General features: G+C 34.2%; 1 protein-coding gene and 1 pseudogene across 1 annotated transcript in view; one reads left to right on the top strand and one right to left on the bottom strand.

Moving 5' to 3' along the window:
• The window catches only part of ROBO1 (roundabout guidance receptor 1), a 491348-nt gene that overhangs the window by 152112 nt on the left and 312760 nt on the right, over positions 1-26476 (top strand). Inside the window, exon 2 of the mRNA XM_088022787.1 lies at positions 16657-16983. Within this exon, the coding sequence (XP_087878913.1) occupies positions 16657-16983 (327 nt within the window). The remainder of the gene's footprint in view (positions 1-16656; positions 16984-26476) is intronic.
• Positions 4159-4289, bottom strand: LOC114219472 (U4 spliceosomal RNA; annotated as a pseudogene).

Raw genomic sequence — 26476 nt, 5'->3', positions numbered from 1 at the left:
AAGATTCTGTAGGTTGTATAAGGTGGTGGTGTCACTTTGACCATCTCCTGTGCATCTCATGCTCCATAAACATTTTGATTCATCTTTTTCTTTTCAAAAGCTTTTTCATATGCAAAATCTACAACTCTTGTAGTTCTGTAGGGTTTTTGCACTCTTTTTTTGTGTGTCAGGTTTTCAAAGAGAGATGAATATCTTTAATCTCGAAGGCTACAAGAGTATTGCTCATATGTGTATGATGGTAATAACTCAAAGAAGGGGCTTGCTGTATATTATAGTCAAGATGGTGTTTTGTGTATTACGGAACAAAGGTTTTATGAAGTGAAATGGAAACCCTAGGAATTGGCATAAGCTCCACTTCAGTTGTGCATGTGAACATAGAGTGCATTGCAATGGTGAGAGTGAAGCAAAAGCAAAACACTAGAAATAATAGTCTGCTCACACTTTGCCAAGAGAAAAGTTTATGAAGGGAAAAGCCAGGAAAAATACTTAATTCCTTGAGTATTTTCTTTATTATTATTTATTCCTTACTTTTCTCTTCCTATAATCTCATTTTAGTTATGCAAGTCAAAGTAATCATTTTAAATTTATATATGCATATATATACAGATAGATATGTATGTGTGTGTGTATATATATACATATATATACATACACCTATTTGCATTTGCAGATATTTGCAGATTTTTTTAAGAGCATTACATTTATGATTAGATAACTTTTTTTTAAAGATTTTATTTATTTATTTGACAGAGAGAGCGTGAGCACAAGCAGGGGGAGTGACAGGCAGAGGCAGAGGGAGAAGCAGGCTCCCTTCTGAGACCGATGTGGGACTCGATCCAGGACCCTGAGATCATGACCTGAGTTGAAGGCAGACGCTTAACCAACTGAGCCACCCAGGCGCCCCTAGATAACTTTTTAAAATGAACACTTTTTATATATATATACATATACATATGTGTATGTATATGTATATTTATTTTTTTTAGAGCAGTTTTATGTTCAAGGCCAAATTGAAGGGAAGTTACAGAGATTTCCCATATACTTCTTGCCTCCACAAACATACAGATTCCCTCATTATCAACATTTTCCACCAGATTGGTACCTTTGTTACAACTGATAGACCTATGTTGATACATCATAATCACTCAAAGTCCATGCATAACAAGAGCATCCAGAAATTTACCTTTATTGAAATGCTGTGCTTTCTGTGTATTAAACATCAACTAGTTTATTGGCACAAATCTATTGCTTTACATGGTATCCTTGTGAGGTCTTTAGATGTTATGTGTCACTAGCTGGAAACATAGGTGAATTTATAAAACTCGTAGCACATCTGTAATACAGCTTTGTGCCTGATTTCATGTTGTACCTTCTCTTTGCACTTGTGACCTCAGTGTGTGCTGTCAGTTTTTAGCTTCCATCTACAATCTGTAGGCCTAGGTACAGAGTAATTGCTCAATAAGCATTTGTTGGTTTGAAATAATTTTACTTTTGTGCATCACTTTGGATTATTTTCTTCTGGACCTCTGCCATTTATCAGTCATCATTCTCATGGTTTTAGAATTAAACCAGGTAAAGAAAACAAACAGGTAGAGAAATTACTATAAGTTTCCTCTTTACATTGGATTTCTGTCTTTATTTCCACATTGGGTAGACTCTTCTATATTTGTATTAAAACTAAAAACATCAAATCTTACAGTAATATGGCAATTCCTTTCCTTCATATACTTTGTCTCACAACCACCTTTTTTCTTATTTGTCTAATGAATTGACCAAGAACTTACTCCTTTTTTTCTGTCCACAATGTTTATCTATGATGTAATGCATTCTCTGTCTTAAAAAAAAAAAAAGTTTGTATCTTAGAACAATTTGAATATACTTTTTATTTCATTTGATTAGTAATTTTGGCACCAGTTACCATGATGGATATTTTGGGTAGGATATTGGGTTTTTTTTTGTGTGTTTTATCTGACTTTTTAAGGAGAAAGGGTATCCAGTGGCCCTAATTTACCTGGAAATGACTGAAGGGGATTTTCATTAGTAAATTGGGAAGGCCACAGTTAAACCAGGTTGAGCTGGTTAACCCAAGAGAGGATTTTTGTATTTAAAGAGAATGAGTTAATTTCACCTTACTAATTTTGTCTGCATCAATAAACTAGAAATACATGGATTTTCCATATACCTTTATTGGGAAATTGTGTTCAAAGAAATGGATATTACTGTTTTCACACTGAGGGTACCTATTGGAAAGAAGTTCTTAGGACTTGGTCCTAAAATGATGCTATATATCTGATTATCTAATATATCAAAATTTAGAATTATTTATGCTTCCATATTATATGTTTAAACATTGAGTTGTTGGGCTAATGGATAAATAAGAAAATTTGATGATTTTTCTATGAACAGTATTCAAGTTGTTTTGAGAATTAACAAATGTTTAAAGGTATGTGTTAGTTTAGAATGCTTTAAGGAATATAATCCAAAATGAAAATAGGGGATTTCACTAGACACCAGTATTTCAGGAAGTTTTGATCAGCATGAACCAAATTGAAGTTACAAATAAGCATAATTTAAAAGGTGATATAACTGAGAATATGACATTAAAGAAAAATCAGATATTTAATGGTAATATTCATACCCATTTTCCAAATTTATACCTTAAAGGGTTATAGAGAATTTTAAAGTATTTTAGAAAAACAATGATAAAGTACCAAAGAGCTTTAAGTTTCAAATGAAAAAAAATGGAATTTAGCATTATTAACAAGATGTCAAAACTTTTTTGGAATTATTGGAATTTTTAAAGAAGACATCTTTAGGACAATTTATTTTTGAAGTTATGTATCAACTCTTAAAATTTTTTAAGCGACATGGGCCCCAAATTCCATGACTAAAATGTTATATTAAAGAAATAATTGAATACATGGATAAGGGTGTATATTGAACATAATGATAATAAACTTAGATTTTAATAATCCTTAAAATTTGGGAATAAATAAACTTCCCACAAGGAAGTTCAATTAATTGTAACACATCTGTAAGATATATTGTTCATATACTTAAAAATATATTTTCATAACTTATTAGTGAAAGGGCAAAATGTTTAAAGTAAGCAGAAAGCAGTCATAGTATACTTCATATGTAAAAATTGATAGACTAACACTGGAAGAAAAGATGTTAAAATCATAGCCTTAGTATTCTCTGTAAGTATGTAGAAGTATGATTAAGTATTTAATTATTTATTTTACTCCACACTTTCCATGTTTTTGTAATGCACTTTTTACTGTCTGTTTTAATTTGTAACAATTTTGTATTTTTTATTTACAAAAGGAACCCATAACATATTTTTCTGTTGATTTTGAGGTGCTTGTTTATAGTGTAAGTTAATTTATCAGTTGAGTAAAGTTGGGACAGTAGCTCAAGTTAAGCTAAGTTATACTTCCTACCCCTAGAGCAGAATTTGAAATTTTCTTTTTATTTCTCAACTCATTTTGCAGTGGGAGAACATATAAATAGCATTGTATTTCCTATTCTCTTTGAATAGCATATTCTTGCAAATATACATTAGTTACATTTATTTTTAATCTCTTAAATACATGGTCATATGGTCATATTAAATAATATGTTTGAGAAAGCCAGGGTATAAACTCTGGAGTCAAATTACCTGAGACCATGGTTCACATCTCTAATAAATTAGGTTTGTGAACTCAAGTGAATTACCTCTTTGCTGTCCTTTGATTTTGTCACCTGTAAGAGGAGGTTAATCATAATATTGCAGTTACTCATTTATTTTCTTTTGGCAAGAATTAAATGAGTTAATGTATTTAAAACACTTAGAAAAATGTGTGATGCATGGTAAGTGCTGTGTAACTGTGCTGGTATTAGCAGTGCTTGGAATATTTAATAAAGAGTACAATTTCAGAATACTCAATGTGAGAAATTAGGTATAACAATAGTTCTTTAGTTCAGTGGTTCTCAAACTGTAGTGTGAATTAAAATCATATTGTGTACCTGTAAAGTACCAGTTACAAATCCTTATACCCAAAGAATATGACTGAATAGGTCAGGGACCACTTATCTATACTTTAAACCTCATGACAGGTCTTTCTAAAGTACAGAAATAAAGTAAAGAATACTTTGAAATTAGAGAAACCTCATAAACCTATAAAGAAGGATCTCATATTTAGAGACATGGCTTTCAGTTGTTTTTCATATAAAAAAATGTTTACAATTAGCAATAATCGTGCCTCGGATAAACCTCATTGGCTACGATACTGCCACTGCGCAAAGCTAAAAAAATGTTTAAAGGTTACCTGTCGAATGGGTTTTTTTAAAGATTTTATTTATTTGAGAGAGAGAGATCACAAGCAGGGAGAGGGGTAGAGGAAGAAGCAGGCTCTCCACTGAGCAGGGAGCCTGATGCAGGGCTCTATCCCAGAACTCTGGGATCATGACCTGAGTCAAAGGCAGACGCTTAACCAACTGAGCCACCCAGGTGCCCCTTGAATGGGTTATTATTCCAGTTTCTCATGCCTGTGCCTGATGTTTCAGGAGGATTTATTTTGATGAGCCTATATTTGCCTCTTAAAACATCTACATGCAAATTTATGCATATGCGTACTACATAAAATACCTATTCAAAGGAAAATTACTCTTACTTTTTTCAAAAGACCATATTATATAAATATAGTTCTTTTTTTAAAAAGAGATTTTATTTATTTATTTGAGAGAAAGAATGAGAGGGAGCACGATTGGAGGGCGGTGGGGGAGTGGCAGAGGGAGGGGGAGAAGCAGACTCCCCACTGAGCATGGAGCCCTACGTGGGGCTCGATCCCAGGACCCTGAGATCATGACCTGAACTGAAGGCATACACTTACCTGACTGACCCACCCAGGTGCCCCATAAATATAGTTCTTGAATTAATAAAAAAATCAATGAAACAAAAATCAAACTTATATTTCATTGTTCTCTATCTCGGGTCTTATTTCAGTGCTAGGAGAAAGCTGGGGCAATACCCATTTTATTGAGATAATCTACCAGTTATTACAGTCTGAGTAGGAAAAATATAAGCATATTTTGATAATGTAATTAGGGCTTAATTTAATATTAATAGAGGGTCTCAGAATTACTAAAAATAGTCAAATGTGAAGTAAAAAGTCATTTCAGGTTTAAATAATAAAAGATTTTCCCTGGCCAGCATAGATCACGAATTACTTTGTTGTAATGGTATGTATGGAAGATAAGTAAAATAATTAAGTCTTTTTGCTTTTGAAAGAGAAGAGGCAACTGATAGCAGTTAATTGGTTTAAATCCATTTGTAGACTTTGAACTCCTAGAGATCACACAAGGCATGATGGAGCATCTATATGCTCAGAGTTTATGGCCTCTCTTCATTTAATGTCATACAGATTTCCGCCTTTCCAGGAAAGTTTGGTTTTAGTCAAAGATGTTTGCTTCCACACATTTTATGTTTCATGCCATTTTGCATATACAGCTCTTTCCAGTTTGTATACTAGTGTTTTTGTGTGCTCATAAAAATAGTTAATGTTGTCTAAGAGGTATGTCAGTACACATACTTGTTTAAGTGCACAGTGTTGTCTGTCACTCACATTAATGTTGCATCTTTAACTGGAGAGGGAAAGTGAGAGAGAACGAGCTACTACTGTTTTTGTTTTTGTCTGTACTCTGGTATCACCTATGTCTAGGACAGACCTAATGCAATGTGAGTAACTAGCACATATTCGTTGAGTGAGTAAATGAATACTAGTTAGCCAGAATTTTATTTTCTGAATTTTATTTTCTCCATATTTTTCAAAAAAGTTTTGTTGGCTTTCAAACTTTTAAAACAAAAATATTTTATTATGAAGGTAACACCAGACTAGAGAAACTTAGAAGGAAACAAAAACCATCCATTTTTCCATGGTCCCTAAGAAATCAACATTAAGATTTTTGTTTTTTTAGATCTTTTTATTCTAGCTCTTTCTCCCTCTGTCTTTTTCCCTCAGTTTTTCTTCTACTAGAATTGTATAGCTTACATCTCTGTTAATTACTACACATGATACTCTGTAAAGTTTCAGTTAATTGAATTTGAGTGGACCTAAAGTCTTGTATGTCCCAATGCCTTCCAGGAGGCCTTGACTCTCAGAGCTCCTCTCCTCTGTGGGTGTCTGCTCCCTAGCAGCAGAAGTAAGGATTGATCTTACTTTCTCTTGAACTCAGGGCTATGCTGACTGCCTCCAAGCATGGGTGTTTGCCCATCCTGTGTTCCAAACTATTTATAAATACACATGAGGTCTCCCATCATTTTCTTTCCATTATCTGTTCATTCATTCAACAAATGTTTATTGAGTACCTGCTAAGTGTCAGGTGCTGTTGTAGGCACTGGAAATGTGTAAGTATTTCAGTAGTTGTGTAACTATTTAGTAACTAAATGTAAGTATTTCAGTATTGTAAGTGCTTTCTAAGCAAAACTAAAGGAAAGTATGGCTCTTTCCCTTTAAAATTAAACCACCATCAAACTAATGACTGAAGGTATCATAGTTCTCTTTTAAGTTGCATTAACATACAGAATGATAAATGCATATACAAATCATAGGATCACAATTAAAGAGAAATTTAAAATCTTAGGAAAAAGTGACGCTATAACTCTATTCCAAAAGGCAAAAGAAAAAAAAAAGCCAAACTTGTTTTCAGAAGAAAGACACAGAGAAAGCAACAAATCTCAAATCAGAGAGAAAAAAATAGGGGGGGGAAAAAAGGATGCTTTTGGAGTTAGGAGATCTTTTTTTTTTTCTATTTCTTATCTTTTGGCATCAAAAGTTGTATATGTTGATATTTCATGTATTGTGGATTTTTCCATTAGATCAACCACATACATAGCTTTGTTTTGCACTAATGAATTATTTATTTACCCTCTTAGAAAATAAAGACTACTGAGTAGATTTTAATTTAACATCTGGAACACCCTATAAATCTCCATATTTTGTAAGTCAGGTGATAGGGTCAGCCTCTCTTTATCCATTGTTAGGGCACCCTGTAGAATCTATAAGATCTAAATCCAAGATACAATGAGAGAGAAATAGGGTGAGTACAGGGGAAGTAAAAATGACAGTTTGCCAATATATAAACAAGATTCTTTAGAAATTCTTGTTCATGTCAGAAGTACTAAATTTAAAAATAAGTGAAGTTGACTGCATTCCTACAGGGATTTCTCAGTAATCCTTTAAAAGGCTGTTCTAAGTATTTTGTTTTCCAAAAGTGTAATTGTCTTTAGATACTTATTCTTAAAATTATAATTCTATACTCAGTTTCAAAGGCATTAATAACTCACCTAGATTCAAGGGTTCTCTAAATATAGTTTAAGTATGACTACCTAATTTAAGATGTAAAGTCAAAAGCCTTATGTTCAGTACTTTAATTGATTTTAGGTTATTGACTCAGTAAATTATATCTATAATATGTGCAGATTCTATGAAAATCTAATGCAAGTCTGTAGAGAAAGAATTGATAAATACTACTTTATATAATAATTTTTTTAAAAAACTTCATGTGGTTAACAAATTGTATTATATCCCTAGTTGTTTATACATACTTTTATTTTTTTATATTTTTAAAAAGATTTTATTTATTTATTTGACAGAGAGAGACACAGCGAGAGAGGGAACACAAGCAGGGGGGTTGGGAGAGGGAGAAGCAGGCTTCCCATGGAGCAGGGAGCTCGCCCGATGCGGGGCCCGATGCGGGGCTCCATCCCAGGACCCTGGGATCATGACCCGAGCCAAAGGCAGATGCTTAATGGCTGAACTACCCAGGCGCCCCCATTTTTATATACTTTTAATTTATGACTTAAAAACATAATTTTAAACACAAAAATAAGATTAATTTCAGGATAAAATTTTTTCCCTTGGAAATTTAAATTCAGGACAGAGGAGGTTTGGTAAGCAAGGTTTTTTTTTTGTTTTGTTTTGTTTGTTTTTTTTTTACAGTTATGAGTACTGTTGAGTTGTAATTTCAATAAGGAAGTTTGCTCGTGTTCTGTATATTGAGGTTATAGTTGGCTCAAATTTATAACCATCTGCAATTTCCATATTATATATTAAAAAAGTGAGATGTAGATTAATGTTGATTGCAATTCATGTAAAGTGTCCTAATATGTTGAAAATCTAATATTAGGATGAACTTTGTTCCCCTAGCAATAAAAAACACCCAGGACCACCCAAATACTGTTTTTCACAGTTCAAAATATTGTTCAGGATTTGTCATCCGTGAAAAATGGTTATAATAGCTGAAATAAGTTATTATATTTTCAGGCCTAAATATTTTGGTCCATTATGATAGGTATTAGGAAATAAAGGATTATTTGTGAATTTTAGTACCTTAGTGTATCTATAGAAAGTTGTCTTGAAATGTAATTATGCACAATTACAAACTTGATCAATAGGATGAACCCATAGGATTTTTATATTTGTAATGAAAAGGGAAAGAAAGATAATATGACTATTCACGCAGTAATATTTTAAATGCATTAGTGTGTCTTTCAAATTTTGAAAGTAATACATTTAATCAATAGATATGTATGGGATATTTTCCACAAAGAACAAAGATGCTTTATTATAGATGGCTTTGGAAAGACTCACCCTCTTATGATTCTTAGTAAAACAATAAGTTGAGTGGGCTAAGTGCTCTGTTTTGTTTTATTTTGTTTTTCTTCTCTTTTGATAGATATTTGGCTGGAATTGTGCCAGATCCTTCCAAGATCTGTATAAATGGAAAATAATTTTGAGTAGAATTCTCAACTAAAACTAGATTCTTGCATAGTTTATAACTTTTCTTACAAATGTAGAAAAGAAACAGTAACATTTCTAGCTAGTAGGGGTCCTAATATAATTCCAGGAGAGGTTGGAGAGGGAAATCATAAAATTAAACAATGGTGCTTATGCCAAATTCCAAATACTACATCAGTGTTTCCAATCAGCGATCTATGTAATATTTTATGCACCAGGGATTATGCTAACCTAAAAATACAAACATTATTTTTATACTCATTTTACAGATGAAGAAACGAACATTCAGAGAGGTTAAGGAATTTACCTGAGTTTACACAGCTAACAGGTATCAGAGCTTGGATTTGAATGCAGGCACACTGAATCTAGTCTCTAGATTGAACAAACTTTACCCACAAATACTACATTAGTCTTTTTTTTTTTTTCTTTTTCCCTCACCCCTGCTATTTCTTCTTGGTGAACCTAAGGCAGTTAAGGTCAGGGATTTTATTTCATATTTCTTTGTGTTGCTAATGCTTAGCACAATTCTTAATACAGTAATTGTTCAATATAGAGGTAAACCAATAAATGGGAGAGTGAGAAAATTTGGACTTTAACATATGCAAATATTTTTGTTTGACATTTTACAGAAGGTAGAATTCTCCTATTTGTTTATTGATTGGAAATTTTACTTCAAGGGCAAAAGGAAGCATGACCTCACCTAACCAACTTTGACCCTACAACCCCTTTAGTTACAGCTCAGAGTGAAATCCTGCCTGGTTTGAGTCCATTGAGGCAATTCCTGCAGCAAATGCCTTAGTAGGTTCTGCAATATTTGGGTCCCATGACAGAAAAGTCTATTCTACTTAGACTCCATATTATTAAAAATGGGGAGGGGGTGGGAAGAGCAAGCAATATTGTTTTTAAAATTTAACTTATTCTGTCAGTCTTTCTCATATCTTTTGGGACACAGCCATATGATACTAGATTCTATAGGAATATTACAAAACCACCAGGGATTCACTTCTAGAATTCCATTTGGACAATTTTGATAATCATTTTTAGATAATAACAGATACTATCAATGATCCTCAATTAATTTTGGGGATTATTCTAAATTTTGGCTAGAACCCCCATCCCATCTTTAGGGGATATTATAATCATAGGAAATTAGGCTGAAACAAAGTACCTAAAGAAAATGGCATGATTCATTAATCATGTAGTTGTTTTAAAGTGTTCTGTTTCCCTTGTATTCTTATATTCTGTATAATTTCAGGGGAAGCTATGTGTTTTTTCCGTGGTATGGTCTGTTTTTGTACTTATTCAAATAATGTGTGAGTATTTGGGAAATGTGTATGACTCAGTAGAGGATATTTAAGTCTACTCTCTACACAGTGAGTAATTAATGGTTGCTGTCTTCTTATTTTTGACAAATATCTCCTTGTAGGATGAAATTCTGATGGGAAAATTACAGGATTGGTGCCCCTGGTAGGATTTATGTTAATAATTGGAGGCTGTAGGCTCCTTAAAATGTAAATGGAGCTTAAATAAAAAGGTTAAGAGGCAAGGCCCTTTTAAGAATATAGGTGTTCTTTTACAAATACAGGTTTGTTGTCAAGGCATATATAAACCCACCCACCCCCCACCTAGGACAGATGTCACCAATTGTCTATTAATATTCATTGTGCATCTGTCAACTCCTCTCTGAACTTGCTACTCTTGTGCTTTTAGTAATTTTACAAGCATTTCTGTGCTGCAAGATGTTTTCATATGATATATGAGACAAATGGATATTTTAATTGTTTAATGTTTTCTAATTTTAACCTGCCAAAGAATATGAAAGAGAAATTCAGATCAAAATAAGACTTTGTTAATAAAATAAATACTATTTCACTCCATCTACTAAGAAACAGACTTGAAAACATAAACAAAACTCTGAGACAAATGTTACTGCCATGCTAGGGAAAAAAAGAGTAAAATCATGTATATGAAAAAAGAATAAAATTATGTATGTGTGTGTTTTGTATACCTCAATAGAATATTACCAAGATCTGCCTCTTAGATGGTTACTTGCTTGTGTGCCTATAAAACTGATGTTTTAAAGGAGAGAACAGTTTGGAACTCCTAGTTGCAGCCAACTAGGAGTTTGGTTTCCTCATCATAAATCTCATGTGACTTTGATATATTTCCTTGAAATACTTAGCACTTACGTGTATATCTTTTTCCAGCTGCGGTTGTGTAAATATTTAGATATTTCAGTCACTCATGTTTATATTTTATCTTCCAACCGGACAGTTGTTGAAGGAATTCTGCCCTGCCCTTTTTCCTGATGTTGACCATGCCTAAAGTCAACTGTGTTCTCTTCTCAAGGTTCTACCAGGATTTGTGCTGAGGGCAGCTCACGTTTATTATCATCCGTGTTCCTTGTTAAAGCCTCACTCTGCCCATCCCTTTCTTCTTTGACCCTCTCTTTGTTACTTTTCTGTTTCCTATGCAGAGTTTGGTTGAAACCAAGAAGTTGGTCTTACCAAGTGTAATAGAAACCTGGTATCTTATAACATAAAAATAAGTACATAAAAGCAAATTATTAGAATGGTGGTTGTCAGGTGGCTTACAGAAACTCAGAATTTATGATGGAAGAGAGAAGGCTTTTTATGAATGAGTCAAGAATATTAGAGAGAGAGGCTTTGTGACCCAGTGGAGGTGAACACCACCTGCTCTGGGGAGGAGAACTATATGTAATCTATACTTTTCTGAGAGTCATATGTGTTCTTCCCTATATGATCTTGGCATAATTCTCCCAAACTTTCCCTTTGAGAAAGTGAGTCAACAATTATTGATAGAAGATGAGAGACTTCCCTCAAAGTATGTTGGTGGAAAATTGGGGAACCAGTGATACTGAATTTTTTTAAAGTGTTTTTATGTTTTTATTTTTAAGTAATCTCTATACCCAGCATGGGGCTGGAACTCACAACCCTGAGATCAAGAGTTTCATGTTCTACCCATGGAGCCATCCAGGTGCCCCAGTGATCCTGAATTTTAATTGTGTAAACAGTTGCATAGGAATTGAGGTTCTCAGTATTAAAAACTGACATTATAAGCTATTTACTCAAAAATTCAAGATCATAATTAGAGAAGATGACACAGTATAAAAAAAACCTTTATACCTCTATTCGTTCATTATCAGATTTTTTTTGAAGATTTTATTTATTTATTTGTCAGAGAGACAGCACAAGCAGGGGGAGCAGCAAGCAGAGGGGGAGAAGCAGTCTCCCTGCTGAGCAAGGAGCACAATGCGGGCCTCGATCCCAGGACCCTAGGATCATGACCTGAGCCGAAGGCAGCCGCTTAACCAACTGAGCTACCCAGGTGTCCCATCATTATCAGATTCTTTACTGAGTAAAAGGAATATGAAATTGTGCAGTTTACAGCTAGGTATTCTCTGTGTGCATGGGGAAAAGAACAACAGATGCAACCAGGTTTGACTGCTTCTTGTTTTTATCATCCACAATTTAAAAACAAGCAATCAAGACAAACACTTCCAGCACTAGAAAGAAGAACAAAGCATGTTTCGCTGTGGATTTTAATGAATTAATCTTAGCAGCAATTATGGAATAGTTGGGAAGAGCAAGGCTTTTGAACCGGATTCGGGTTGAATCCCAGCTCTGCCACCTTCCAGCTGAATGACCGCTGAGAGTCTCACATCCCCCATATGGACACCAGATATAACACCCACCTCATAAAGATGTTGTGATGAAGGAGATGAGGGACAATTAATGCTAGTTTTCTCCTTCATTCCTTTCCTTCCTGCTTAGACTTGATAATAAAGAATAATTTATTATAGTGTTTCTGGAGATGGTGATTGCTATTTATAATTTTTATTGTGGAGATTAACCGATTACTCATTGTAAATATCACTTGGGAATTGGAAAGTTCCTTTTCTGAGAGTTATACATTATGAGGAATGTGAGATTTCTATGTTTTTTTGTTAGGATTTTCAAAGGTGTGGGCACTACATACAAATGACTCTTTTTTTTTTTTTTGCTAACCCTATTCATTTTCTTCAGAGTATTACATGCTAACAGAGTATATTTTCTCTGGAGGTGTATTCCTCAGAAGCAAAGTTCAGTGGGATATCCAGGAAAAAGAAAACTGAAGAGTTCAGTAGCCAAATAAGTTAGAGAAAGGCTGCATAGAATACCTTTCTTTTGGTGCAGCATAATGTGCTTTTAGCAAGACAAAAGACCCTGAGAACTGCAACTCTTTTTTTGAGCAATACTTATTAACAATCTGAGGAAAGAGTATTCCACGGAGCATGACAATTTAGCCTTTAGTAATATAGACGCCATTTTTATTGCTGAAACTCTCTTACTGAATACTGCTGTACAAACATTCTGGTGAAAGATTAGGCTTGAGTTTTCCGTTCCCAAAAGTCACTCTAGCTGGGGTCCAGCTACATGGGCCTGCAGGGTAGGGATAGAGAGAGTCTTGAGCTCCACTGTACTTGAGTAGAGTCTGGGTGTTCTCCAGGTTCTGTAATTGGCCGTTACTTCCTTTATACACTCTCTCTTGACAGTTTTATTCTTTCCCATGGTTTCAGCCTCTAGCTTGATTCTCATCTACGGCTCCAGCTGAGATTTTTTTCTGAGGTCAAACTTGAATATTCAGTTGGCAACTTGTCATCTCTACTCGGATATTCAAGAAGTGCCTCAAGCCCTCCATGTCTCAGACTGAATAAATCATCTCCTCTGTCCTTCCTCTCACCAAATTTCACTCTGATTTTCCACTTTCACTGGGACTGTCATTCACCCATTGCCAGATCACAAACTTGGAATCCTGTGCCTTGTTCTTTTCTTCCATCCTGTGCATTTTTCATTTCTTTTTCACTCCACATTGCCAGTGATCAGATCCTGTTGGTTTTATAACTAAATATCTCTAGATTCTTTCCTCTATTTTCTCTTCTGTCAAAGTCCCAAAGAGTACAAAAGTTTCCTGACCAATTACCTCCTAATTTAGCTTGCTGTATAGTCCAGTGTCATACTACCAATGGTGAGCTCTTTGAAACCGAGCATGACTGTGCCCATGCCTTGCTTAAAATATTTAAATGTTCTGTTGCCTTCAGGTAAGTTCTAGAACTTTGACTTGATGTACAAAGCTCATCACACTATAGCTTCTGACTACTTCTTGAGGCACATACTTGCTAATCTCTGACATGCACCTTCCACTCAGGCCATACTAACTCCCCACGGGTCCCATAAAGTGTACCATATTCTTTTTGTAGCTGTGCCCTCTGGGTGAAAGCATCTCCTTTCTTTTATCCTTGACTCATTTTTCAAGACTCATCTCATCTCAAATTTTATGTCTCAGGATGCCTCCTCTCCCCTCATTCAGGCAGTCTTAAGTGTCCTTTCTTTGCTTCCTCATAGAAAACTATGCATCCCTCTTTCCCATCTGAAATGGACTTTCAGAATTTAAAATAATGTGTGTTTTAATTAAATATCTGTTACCTCAGTAGTTGATCCTCATTAGCATCCACCCTTCATAATTACAGCCAAAGTCAAGGCTGGTCATATATAATGTTTTATTTTTTGAAATTATATAGCATTTGCGATTGAGTAATCTAAAATCTAATTTAAATTTCATTTGACTTCAGTATAGCCTTTGTGAGAAAGTATGAGTTTCCAAGTGATTTTTTCCCCATGTTGCTCGTTTATTTCTTCCTCCTTTAGAGGCTGGTTTCATATAAAGACTTTATAGTATGTTGTATACCACGTATTGACTAAACAACTAAAGCTGTTTCTTAGTATTTCAGATTACAAAACTATTACTTAATTTTTCAGATGACAGTTTTTGTTATTTCACGGTTGATATAAGCGAATGTTCTTTAAGCTTCATCATCTGTTCATTTCATTCATTAAGAAAAAATGTAATCTTTTAACATCTTTTTGTAGAATACATGGTTATTAAGTTTCAGATCATTCTACTCAAATAGGTCTTCCCCATTAGGACTTCATTCATTTAACACATATTTATTGAGTCCCTATAGTATGCTCAGCACTCTGCCAGGCATAAGGGAAGCAACCATGAGCAAAACCAGACCCATAGATCTTACAGAGGAATGGGAAAGCCAGGATTCCCAAGCATCAAACAAAAAAATTTAAATTGTAATTCTGATTATTCTTACCAAATGTAGCTATATAGGGCTATTTAGGTTTATAAAAGGAGCACTTAACTTTTTTTTGGAAAGATCAGGGAGGGCAGAGATTTGAAAGGAAAGTGGATACTAACTAGGGTGAAATCATTTAGAGCGCAAGCAGGTGTAGGCCTGTGGCAGGAGGAAGCGTGTTGTATTTGTGAACTAGCACAAGGTGGGGTGAAGAAAGCAGAGAAAGAAGTGGAACAGGAAGAGTCTGGAGAGCTAGATAGGGGAATGAACACATTCTTGTAGATCTTGTTAAGGACTTTATCTTAAGAGCAATGAGTTTATTTTAAGAGCCACTGGAGTAGGGGAGAACTTAGATGGTATTTGCATTTCAAAGCCTTCTTCTGGCTATACTGAAGTGAAGCGATTTAAGAGCTTTCCTAAATCCAGATGGGAATTGATGGTTGTTTGACCTGGGTTGGTAGCTGGCTATAGAGACGGAGATGAGTAGATTGATTTGAGAAATATCAAGGAGGAGGAGGAGGAGGGGAAAGAGAGGTGTCAAGGAAGCCTGGTTTCTATGTTGCATTATTCACTGAGATTGGATGGCTAGATAAGAGCAAGGTTTGGGGTGCAATTAAATTAAGCCTTGGGCTGTAGCATTTGAGAAATCCTTAAGAAATTTACATATTAAATTTATCCACAGCAGCAGTATGTAGGAATATTAAAAAATACGAATCTTGATCCCTGTTTTAGAAGTTATAATCTCATTGGAGAAAATAAGGTACAGACATAGGAAATATTTAAATGACACACACACTCAGGATCTCACTTACTATGTAATAATAGAATGCAGTCCCTTACGCAATATACTTTTTCATTTTATATTATATTTAATTATTTAAACTCAATTATATAACATTTCATCTTTGAAGTATGTTAAACGTTAACATCATTATTGGCAACTAATGAAATTAATTTATTAATTCAAACTCTGGGAAAGTGTATACACACACACACACACTTTTTTATTAGTTAGGAAGATAGAAAAACCTATATAAAGAGCAGTTTCATTGTATACTTGAATATGATGTTCATTGGTCTGCAGACTAGGTTTTTTGTTCATTTTTTTTAAAGATTTTACTTATTTATTTGATAGGGAGAGACAGCAAGAGAGAGAACAGAAGCAGGGGGATGCTGGAGAGGGCGAAGCAGGCTCCCCGCGGAGCAGGGAGCCCGCTGCGGGGCTCCATCCCAGGACCCTGGGATCATGACCTGAGCCGAAGGCAGACGCTTAAGCACTGAGCCACCCAGGCACCCCCAGATTAGGTTTTTTTAAAGTGTTGATTAATGTTAGTTACAAAGGAGATTTTAAGAAGCCATGCTATTATTTGTAACGCTCTACAAGTCTCTCTCATGGTTCTCTGCAAAAACAGGCACATATATGGTAAATACAGACAGGGTGAAGGCTTCTGAAAGGCTTTGTGGACAAGAGATTTGAAGAGCAGACAGGATTTGTACAGGCAAAGTTTAAGCAAGAGCACTTTCTAGGTGAAGGTTCAAAAGGATTCAAGAATTGGAAGGTGTAGTTGAGGTGGACACCATTAGGATTAATTAGTAAATAGGGTTGGGAGTAAATACAGGGTCACTATTATGCCCTGTTCATATAGTAGTGCTTACACCTAGGCTTTTGAAAAAAGACTTTTAATTGTTTCCACGTGATAATATGAAGCTATTTTGCCAATTCTTCTGCAGGCTCCCGTCTTCGTCAGGAAGATTTTCCACCTCGCATTGTTGAACACCCTTCCGACCTAATTGTGTCAAAAGGAGAACCTGCCACTTTGAACTGTAAAGCTGAAGGCCGCCCCACACCCACTATCGAATGGTACAAAGGGGGGGAGAGAGTGGAGACAGACAAAGATGACCCTCGCTCACACCGAATGTTGCTGCCAAGTGGATCTTTATTTTTCTTACGTATAGTACATGGACGAAAAAGTAGGCCTGATGAAGGGGTCTATGTCTGTGTAGCAAGGAATTACCTCGGAGAGGCCGTGAGCCATAATGCATCGCTGGAGGTGGCGAGTAAGTACAATGGGCTTTCGGCTTTTGACGGTGGGAATGGTACAGTGGGATCATTTGCCTGGAGAGTGGTAATAAAAAGTCAAACCTGTATCCCAGGCTTTACTTGAGGAAAATTTCTAGCTTTTTGTATGAATACAATCCTCTACCTATTTGATTTTTTTTTTATATATATTTCTCATCATAGCGGGTTATTCAAGCTAATTTTGGATTTGCACATAGTTGATGAACCATTCTACTTTGGATTTGGAGCTGCTTTCTGTTGAATGTTTTCATTGAAATTGATTTATTCTTAAAAAATTGATTTATCCTTCTCCGTTGTTGCTTTCAAATAGATTGAATACAAGTGTTTCTGTGAAAAGAATAGCATGGGGTATTTTTCATTTGTTTTCATTTGGGGAAATACTTTCAACTGGGAGTATAAGATATGGTTTTAAACTATTTCTAATTCTTAGAAATATATTATACTTTTGGTGAAGCTATAGGTAGAGAAATATTACCCAATATCCTTTTTCATTTTATATTATATTTAATTATTTAAACTCAATTATATAACATTTCATCTTTGAAGTATGTTAAATGTTAACATCATTATTGGCAACTAATGAAATTAATTTATTAATTCAAACTCTAGGAAAGTGTATACACACACACACTTTTTTATTAGTTAGGAAGATAGAAAAACCTATATAAAGAGCAGATGTATGTGCCTCATACTTTATTACTTTGGCTACTGTAGTGCACGCTGAGAGGAAAACCTGTATATGTAATCCTCAGGTAGTTGATGGTTTAGTTTATTGACACAAATAGCAAATGCAGTTCATTTGCAATGACCTCAAGAAGGATCTCTTGGCTAATGATTAAATTGTTAGGTGTGTAATATATTTGAATACAAATCGGGCTTCTCTTATTTTCAGTAAACATTCAAGAGGTAGCCAGAAAGTTTCATATCCTTGGAAGAATCCGTTGTGTGTATTATAGGTACAATTGAGAATTGCATAGGGATTGGTTGGAAACACAAATGAAATTTAGTTCTCTAATATACTTTACATAAAATTACTGGTGAAACTGTATACATATCTATGTATATATGTATAGATGATGTTTTCCAAGATGATTGATATTTTGATACAATTTATGTTCAAAATTATAACTATATAATCAGCTTCATAATCTCTAACATTGTCTCTAACATTCAACTAGAACTTGAATATATGGATCCACGGATAGTTATGCAATTATAGACATAGAAAGGAATTTAGAGACAGATTTTCTAACTTAATCAGATTATTAATGTGGAATCAGTCTCCAAGAATCTAGATCACACTCATAGAACCATGTAGTACTTAGGGTGAGACAGAATGCCAAAGATGTCTAACATGAGCATAAAATTTAATTAGATAAAAAAAACGAAAGTAACCATTTAAAACTATGCCAGACTAGCCATTCACATTTTTAAAACATTTGCTTGAAACTCAAGTTTATATTTCTCTTCACATTTAATTGATCACAAACTTATTGTACTTTCTCTTATTGCTTTGATTCTCCGTGAAAATCTTAGAACTACGTAAGTGAGATGTATAAAAGCTGTAATCACAGCAGCAGGCTACTTTTCTTTTTCCCCTTCCTTCCTTCCTTCCTTCCTCTTTCTTTTTCTTTTTCTTTTTCTTTCTTTCTTTCTTTCTTTCTTTCTTTCTTTCTTTCTTTCTTTCTTTCTTTCTTTCTTTCTTTCTTTCTTTCTTTCTTTCTTTCTTTCTTTCCTTCCTTCCTTCCTTCCTTCCTTCCTTCCTTCTTTCTTCTTTCTTTCTTTCTTTCTTTCTTTCTTTCTTTCTTTCTTTCTTCTTTTTCTTTCTTTCTTTCTTTCTTTCTTTCTTTCTTTCTTTCTTTCTTTCTTTCTTCTTTCTTTCTTTCGTCTCTTTTCTCTCTTTCTTCGCAAATTTAAATGTGGTGCAGGCAAAAGTTTAAATGTTTTTATAAAAGGATATATATATATTTTGATACACTCTTCTTTCAGGTTATGATATTAATATTCTACTTTTGGACACAATTATATTTAAGAACACTTATTACTTGTGGAGATAAAATTAAGTTAACCTTTGAAAACAAATACAGAGAATCAAGAAAGATGGGTGTAGATAACCTAGGCCAACTCTTATTTTTGGTAGATAAGAAACTGAAGATCAGAAGGAAAAACAGAGTAATTGTTTATTCTCTGAAATTATAATTCCTTATAAATGAAGTGTGTACCAATAGAAATATATACCTGAGATCATGTTGTGTTTCTGTGTTATTTCTTACTCTACTTGCATTCTGATCATTGCCAGAATTTTTAGAAAAGGTTATAGACTTGAATAGAACATCTAAATGCTTACCCTCTAGATCTCGCCTTTCAAAACTCCTTTAGTTTTACTTTAGATGATCAAGATACCCTTAATGCACTGGGATTTAGAGAGCTGTGTTTTTCTAATCTGGCTTTTGTGTAGCTATTTTAAAAGACATTATTAGTTTCCAGTTAAATTCTTTTTCTAAGCAAGACATTCCATTACCTCGTGAATCCATTACGGGAAATGCTTTTCCAGTCTTAGTCAACAAATATACCTTCAAGGAACTGAAACCAGACATAAGATCATTATATAACTTTTATCAGTAAAATATTCAAATACGCAGTCCCTGAATGCATAAATCACAAATTTTAGTGTGCTATTTCTCAGTATGTCTCCAAAACATTTCAAGCTCCAGAGAAAAGAGAATATTATAATTTACTGAACAAAATTCAGTTAAGGTACTTTAAACAATCCTTTAAGATCATATTCATTAACAATTCATATATGTAGAAAGGCAGAATATATATTGTATATTTATCAAACATATTTTGATATTCATAAGGATAGTTTGGTAATAAAGATTTTTATTAGTGATAATAATAACTATTCTAAACCCTGAAAAAAGGGTGAGTAGTGTTTGTTTTCAACAATTTTTGTACTTGTTTGATTACAATAATTAACAGCATGTTTTTATTCGGATAAATTGTATTATTTTGTAACCTAAGTTATATGGGAACAATTAAGTGCTCTGGAGTTAAGATGGGTTCTGTGTGTTTAAAAAATTATTTAGTAAATTCGGGCTTTAGTGCACTACAGATAGATACGTAGTGACATATTTCACCTGTATTTCAGTTATTTATTTTAGGCAATGGTTACTGTTAATTCACCATTGTAAAATGTGTTTGTGGTCCTAAAATGGAAAATTGCCTTTAGTGTGTTACATGAACAACCAAGTTGTGTGTGTATGTTGGGAGGTGGGGGTCGGGGGTGGAGGTCCAGGGAAACAGGCCATATTTGCTGTGGGTTAAATCTGTAAAGTATGGTTCTAGTTTGGTTTTATTTTTTCCTGGAGAATATTACTATGGTTTTTTTTTTCACATTTTCTTAGTTTAGGTTCCAGAAGTTCAGTAAGAACTATTCTCATTCTTCCCAAAGACACAGGAAGACAAAGATTGCATCTAATTTCTTAGTGACACTGTAGCCCAAAGTAATAGCATTAACAAAAGTGTCTAGAGGCAACCCGGATTTCACAGCGCAGTTGTTGGTAATGCTTTTAAAAACATTTATCTGTGTTTTATTTGCCTTTAAACCAAGTTTTACAGCTGTAACAACAACTGGATTTCTCGGTTCCTAACAATTGTCAATCTCACAAACACTGGAAAAAAAAGATACTGAATGCCATTGAAAACCCTTGTTTCTGTATAGAAATGATAATCGTGTCTTTTGTGTTTTTAATATTTATTGAAATTTAAAAAGTACACCAAAAGGATTGCATTTATTGGTTATTTTTAAGATTGTTTATTTTTTATTTTCATTTAAATCCCAATTATAACCAGGTTAGACCCAGTGAAAAGCACTGGCCAGCCTTTGGGTGCCAATCCTTGCCATGTAGAGAAAGCTGCATTTCTTGTTCTTGAAACCTCAGTTTCGATGCAATTAAAAAGTTATCTCACACAATTATAAAGTATAAAAAATTAGAATACTAAGAAATATATGATGGTCCTTACTAAAGTTTCCTGGAATTTTTGGAAGTTTATCTCTGTAAAGGAAAAAAAAATTAATCACAGATGTATTTTTTTAATTTATTTTTTTAATTCTTATTTTTCTTTGCAAGCCAAGAATGCTATATCATGAAGGGAACATTCAATTGGAAAATTTAGATATCACTTGCTGTTTCTAAGATTTATGAAAACTTTACTCTTTATCTAATTCAGTTTCAAAGTAAGTTTTCTAAAATGGTCTTGCAAGTGGTATTCTCTTGTTTGTCTTGTATTAGCTCTATTCAAGAGTCTACTAAATGTTTAGGAAAATATTTTATGGGTCCATTCTCCATTCTCCTGAACCCAACATAATCACTTCCTAAATTTAGAACTTCATTTTGTTCCTGGCACACAAATTGATAGCACAGTTCTTGGACAAAACTTATATTTAATAAGTAATTTGATCTTGGGTAATTGCATTGAATTTTAAGGAAAATTAATCTGAACCTTGACCCTCATGCTTTCCATCGTAGAACGTGGCCCTCTACGTCATCTGCTAAGCAGTGCACAGTTAGCATATGGCTATTTGTTTCCTATTTAAGCTGTTTTCTCTGAGGAAAAGAAATTCCCTTCAGACTAGGCAGACATCTGCTAGCTGTCTTAGCAGCAAAACCAGGGAACTATCTTTCCTGGAAAAAAAAACAAACAAAAATAAACATTTTGTCCAATTAATCAAAGATTAAATCTTCCCAGATTTTATTAACTGGGGTACATTTTAATAGCAATTACTTTGGGGTAAATGTTTATATTTTGAGGTAATATTTTCCCACGACTTTGAATATAGCATGATCTTTTGTTGTTATTAAATGATACTCATCAAAGTGATTTAGAATTTGATTTATCCAATTTTCCTCCTTTGGGTAAAATGATAAAGTAAACTAACCATGGATGCCAAGTAGCCATGTCTTTACCTAGGTACAATAGAATGCATTCCTAAAATCTGGACCTTGGAAGATGGAAGGGATTACTCCTGGAGGTGAAATGGTTCAGATGAGCACGTGGAAGTAGAATATGTCATTATATTTTAAAATATTGATCAGTTGGTTGATTGTGTGCACATACATAATCAATCTGACCTCTATTATGGTCAGACACTAGAATTATTTATACAGTTTATACACACACACACATTGTTCCCTGAAAGACTTATCTTTGAAATTGAATTTGCTTTATATTGCATATTTAAAACTACTGTTTCCTTTACTTAATTTGTTTTATTTTTTAACTAGCCATTTTCAAGCGCTTTCACTACATTCTAAAACCTTTTTTATATATTATTTTTGTTTTCAAGAGCAAAGGAAGAATGTTAGTCATTTAGTTTAATGATTTAAAAATCTTTTTGCTTCCTGATACACTTACATTCTAAAATGAACTGATTCTTTGTTCCAAAATTGATTCATGATTAAGTGAAATTGTGCATATAGTGTGTAGCACAGTGACTGGCACATAATTATAAATCATAAATTATAAATCATAAATTTAGTCGGTCCTGTGACTTTCATTATTTTTTTCCTCTTTATCTCTTTTCATCAAACACCAAGATTATTTTTATATAAACGGGATCTGATGCTTCTGACTTGAAAATGGACTCACTTCATTTTAAATTTAAAGATATGTGCATTAATATACTAAAATATAAGTAAAATGCCTCAGTAAGTAAATTTTCTAAATTAATTTCCGGTTAAGTAAAAAATGTGTTGAATATATTTAATTCCACCTTGAATTGAAATCAGTGGTATGAGAAATTTACCCTTACCTTAAAATCTTCAGTGCTAATGCAGGACATGCAATAGTGTTGAGTCAAATGATTTTTCTTTCAGGGACAAATGAAAAAATTCAGTTTTATAACTTTTACAGTTGGGATAACATTCATATTTTTTCTAATTAAATTTATGTATTCACTTAAGTAAAGAGGCAGCATTGCTAAGTTCTATGACATGATTATGATTATTAAACACTTGAGTTTTTACTGTCAGTCGAATATATTCTTTTGTTTTTGCCTGTCTTTATTGGCTTGTGCTGCTATAAAAAGAATACCATGTACTGGGTGGCTTAAACAACAAACATTTATTTATTTCTGGAGGCTGGGAAGTTGGAGATCAGGGTGCCAACATGGTCCAGTTCTGGTGAGAGCTTTTTTCTTGGTTTCCTCCCATGGTAGAGAGAGGGCTTTGGTCTTTTTTATCCCTGTGTGAGGACACCAGTCCCATCCTGGGGGTTCTACCCCCATGAACTCATCCAACCCATATTATCACCTGAATTCCCCATCTCCAAATACCATCCCACTGGGGATTAAGACTTAAACATATACATTTGGGGGAGGGGGAGGGAGACAGAAACATTTGGTCCATAACTGCCTTTAATGATTATTTTTAGATTTTCATTATTGGGCTTATAGTTATTTTATCATATTAAGTAACTGAGAAATAAAAATCAGAAAATCAGGGAAAAAAGTTCTGTAATCTCCATGATGTAAGTAGCAGGCCTGTCAGATCACTTGTTGCATCCAGATGTCAGGTTTAAATTGTGTCATAAATCAAGTATAGACACATTATACCTTCAAGTGAATATATTGTGGAGGGAATTCTTTATTTGTTGGGAAAAGTAAGAGCAGCATCCTTTAGTTACTATAGTAAGAGAGAAGATCGTGGTCATTTTCTTTTTGAAAGACATAAAAATTCTTTCCTTCTCTCTTTCTTCCTCCTTTTCTCTCTCTCTCTCTCTCTTTTTTTGTTTTCTCTTTTCAAAGAGTATTTAATATGAAATATGAAGGCAGAAACCTGTATTTCATAATCCAAGAAGAGATGAATCCATGAGAAATGACAGTGACAATGGGCATAAAGAGAAATTTTGAGTTTCAGTGGGCGTTTTAGTAGAAGACAGGGCAAAGTTTGCTGACCATTTGACAGTGGGTGTTAGAGGAGTTGGCTCTGTTAGAGAATGTACTATTTATTCATAAATAACCAACAGGTTATATTCTATCTTAAAACCCCTGCTAGTTAAACATGGTTCAGGGTACATGTTCAGTTGACTTCTTTGGCAAACTTTTTATGTTTTTCCTTTATCTCGTAACTGTTATGTATTAATCTTTACTAGATTTGTAGAAAGATCTTAAGAGTAGAGGCACATTATACATTTCTTTTTCTTTATTCCCAGCCACAGGTTAAGGAATGTGATTTAATAAGCTTACAGAGGTCATTTTTCTATAACTCTGGAAAATTGTATTTTATTTGTGATAATATGTACATGTTCTTGCAATCTCATCACCAAGAGTTAACTACTTTGAAAGTCTATCCTTTTAGATATGTTAAGGTCCCTGTACATGCTCTGGGGAAAACTATTTGCTATTCAATCATTATTCAGTCTTAGGAGGCCAAAAAAGGCATTGGGTATGTTGGAACACATATTTGTGTCAAAAGACTAATTGGAAAAGTTTAGCTCTTTAGGTTGGATGCTACAAAACAACTTCTTTCTGCTGAATATTACTAGATTCACCATCCTGGATAAGATTCAATCCAGTAATTATGGGGTTAGAAGTTACATATACCATTACCAGTCTCATGAGCCACTCCTTTTATTATCTCAAAAAGTAGATGGTGTTCGTATGTGCTGAAAAATACTAAGATGATTATTTCAACACTAGTTGATGCTTAGATATAAAGCCCCTTGAGGCTTCCAGAAAATCAATTCAGGTTTTAGTTATTTATGGGAAATTCTTGGCAGTGTCTCCTCCTTTCAACAGTACTGTCTGTAAAAAAATATTAAAATAACAAGATAGATTTGGTTATCTCTCAAATCTTATCATCATATCACTCCTCCTTTTAATCCTCCTAATTTACTTATGACTTAAATGCTAGAAGTTTTTCCCACATATACAGACCAGCTTGAGAATCATTTGTATGTATTTTGAAACGAGTGACAAATGTATTTAATAAAACATACCTAAACCTTGTTAGTATAATTAATTTTAAGATTATTTATTTATGTATTTATTTATTTTTTAAGTAGCCTCCACCCTCGGTGTGGAGCCCATTGTGGGGCTTGAACTCACAACCCTGAGATCAAGACTTGAGCTGAGATCAAGAGTTGGACAGGCAACTGACTGAGTCACTCAGGTGTCGCTAATTTTAATTAATACAATTTAAGTTAGCTTAAGCTGTCTTTAATTATCAATTTAAACTTTTTTGTCAGGTTAAAATAAAATACTATTGAATGTTTTTGGGGTATAAATGTTCTCTGTTTCTTTGTTACCCAAAGTGGGCATTAAAAAAGTTGTTTTTAAAGCTGGAAATTAAATCAATTGTGAAAAATACTAAAATATAGTTTATCCCCCCCAATTTTTTTTCCAAAATAACTCTTTCTAGGCATTCTACTTAGTTCTAGCTGTTCAGTGGTGGACAAAAAAGAAATGATTTCTGCCTTCATGGAAATTACAATACAAGGGGGAGAAGGAATGAGACAGAAAATAAGCAACTACTATACAAATAACTTTATGGTTAAAAATTGTGACATATGCCAGGAAGAATTGGGGTCAAACTGAGAACTGAATACAAGATGCTACCAAGACACAGAGTAAAAGACAAAGCATTTCAGGCAGATAGAACAGTCCATCTAAAAGGCCATAAGAAACCGATAGACTGGGGCGTATTTGAGGAAATGAAAGATGGTGGGTATGGCGTATGCGTAAGGGAGACACTAAGGAGATGGGGGTGGTCTAGATTATGCAGGGTCCTGTTACCTGGTTAATAATGTTGGATTATATGTTCAGTGCATGAGAACCACAGGAGGTTTTTGGACAATAGTAGAGGTGACATGATCTGATTTTACTTTAAAAATGTCACTCATGTGATACTTGAGTACCACATGCATAGAGAATGAGTTGCGGAATGACTGGGGGGAGACAAATTAGGAAGCTCCTGCAGTATTCCAGGCAGAAGATGATGCTAGTGAAGCACATGGTAGTAATGGAGATGAAAAGAAAAGCAAGGATTTGATTTGAAGATTGAAGACTTGGCTTAATTCTTTTTTTTTTTTTAAAGATTTTATTTATTCATTTGACAGAGAGAGACACAGCGAGAGAGGGAACACAAGCAGGGGGAGTGGGAAAGGGAGACGCAGGCTTCCCGCTGAGCAGGGAGCCCGATGTGGGGCTCGATCCCAGGATCCTGGGATCATGACCTGAGCTGAAGGCAGGCACCTAATGACTGAGCCACTCAGGCATCCCTTGGCTTAATTCTGAAGGGTAAGACAGTAGAGGCTGAAATTTTGCAAGAGATACAATTACTGGTAATAGCAAAGTCCAGGTCAAGTCTGGGACCATGCAGATGAGGATTGAGAGTTTGGATTAGATGATCTTATTTTTGAGTGGCTAACAGTAGTTCAGTACGCTGTAGCCCATCACGATCCCAAGAA

The sequence above is a fragment of the Eumetopias jubatus genome, unplaced genomic scaffold (assembly GCF_037043125.1).
Source record: "Eumetopias jubatus isolate StellerSeaLion01/CBP00866 unplaced genomic scaffold, mEumJub1_p1.0 scaffold_1, whole genome shotgun sequence".
Lineage (NCBI taxonomy): Eukaryota > Metazoa > Chordata > Mammalia > Carnivora > Otariidae > Eumetopias > Eumetopias jubatus.
This window is presented reverse-complemented; position numbering and strand designations above follow the sequence as displayed.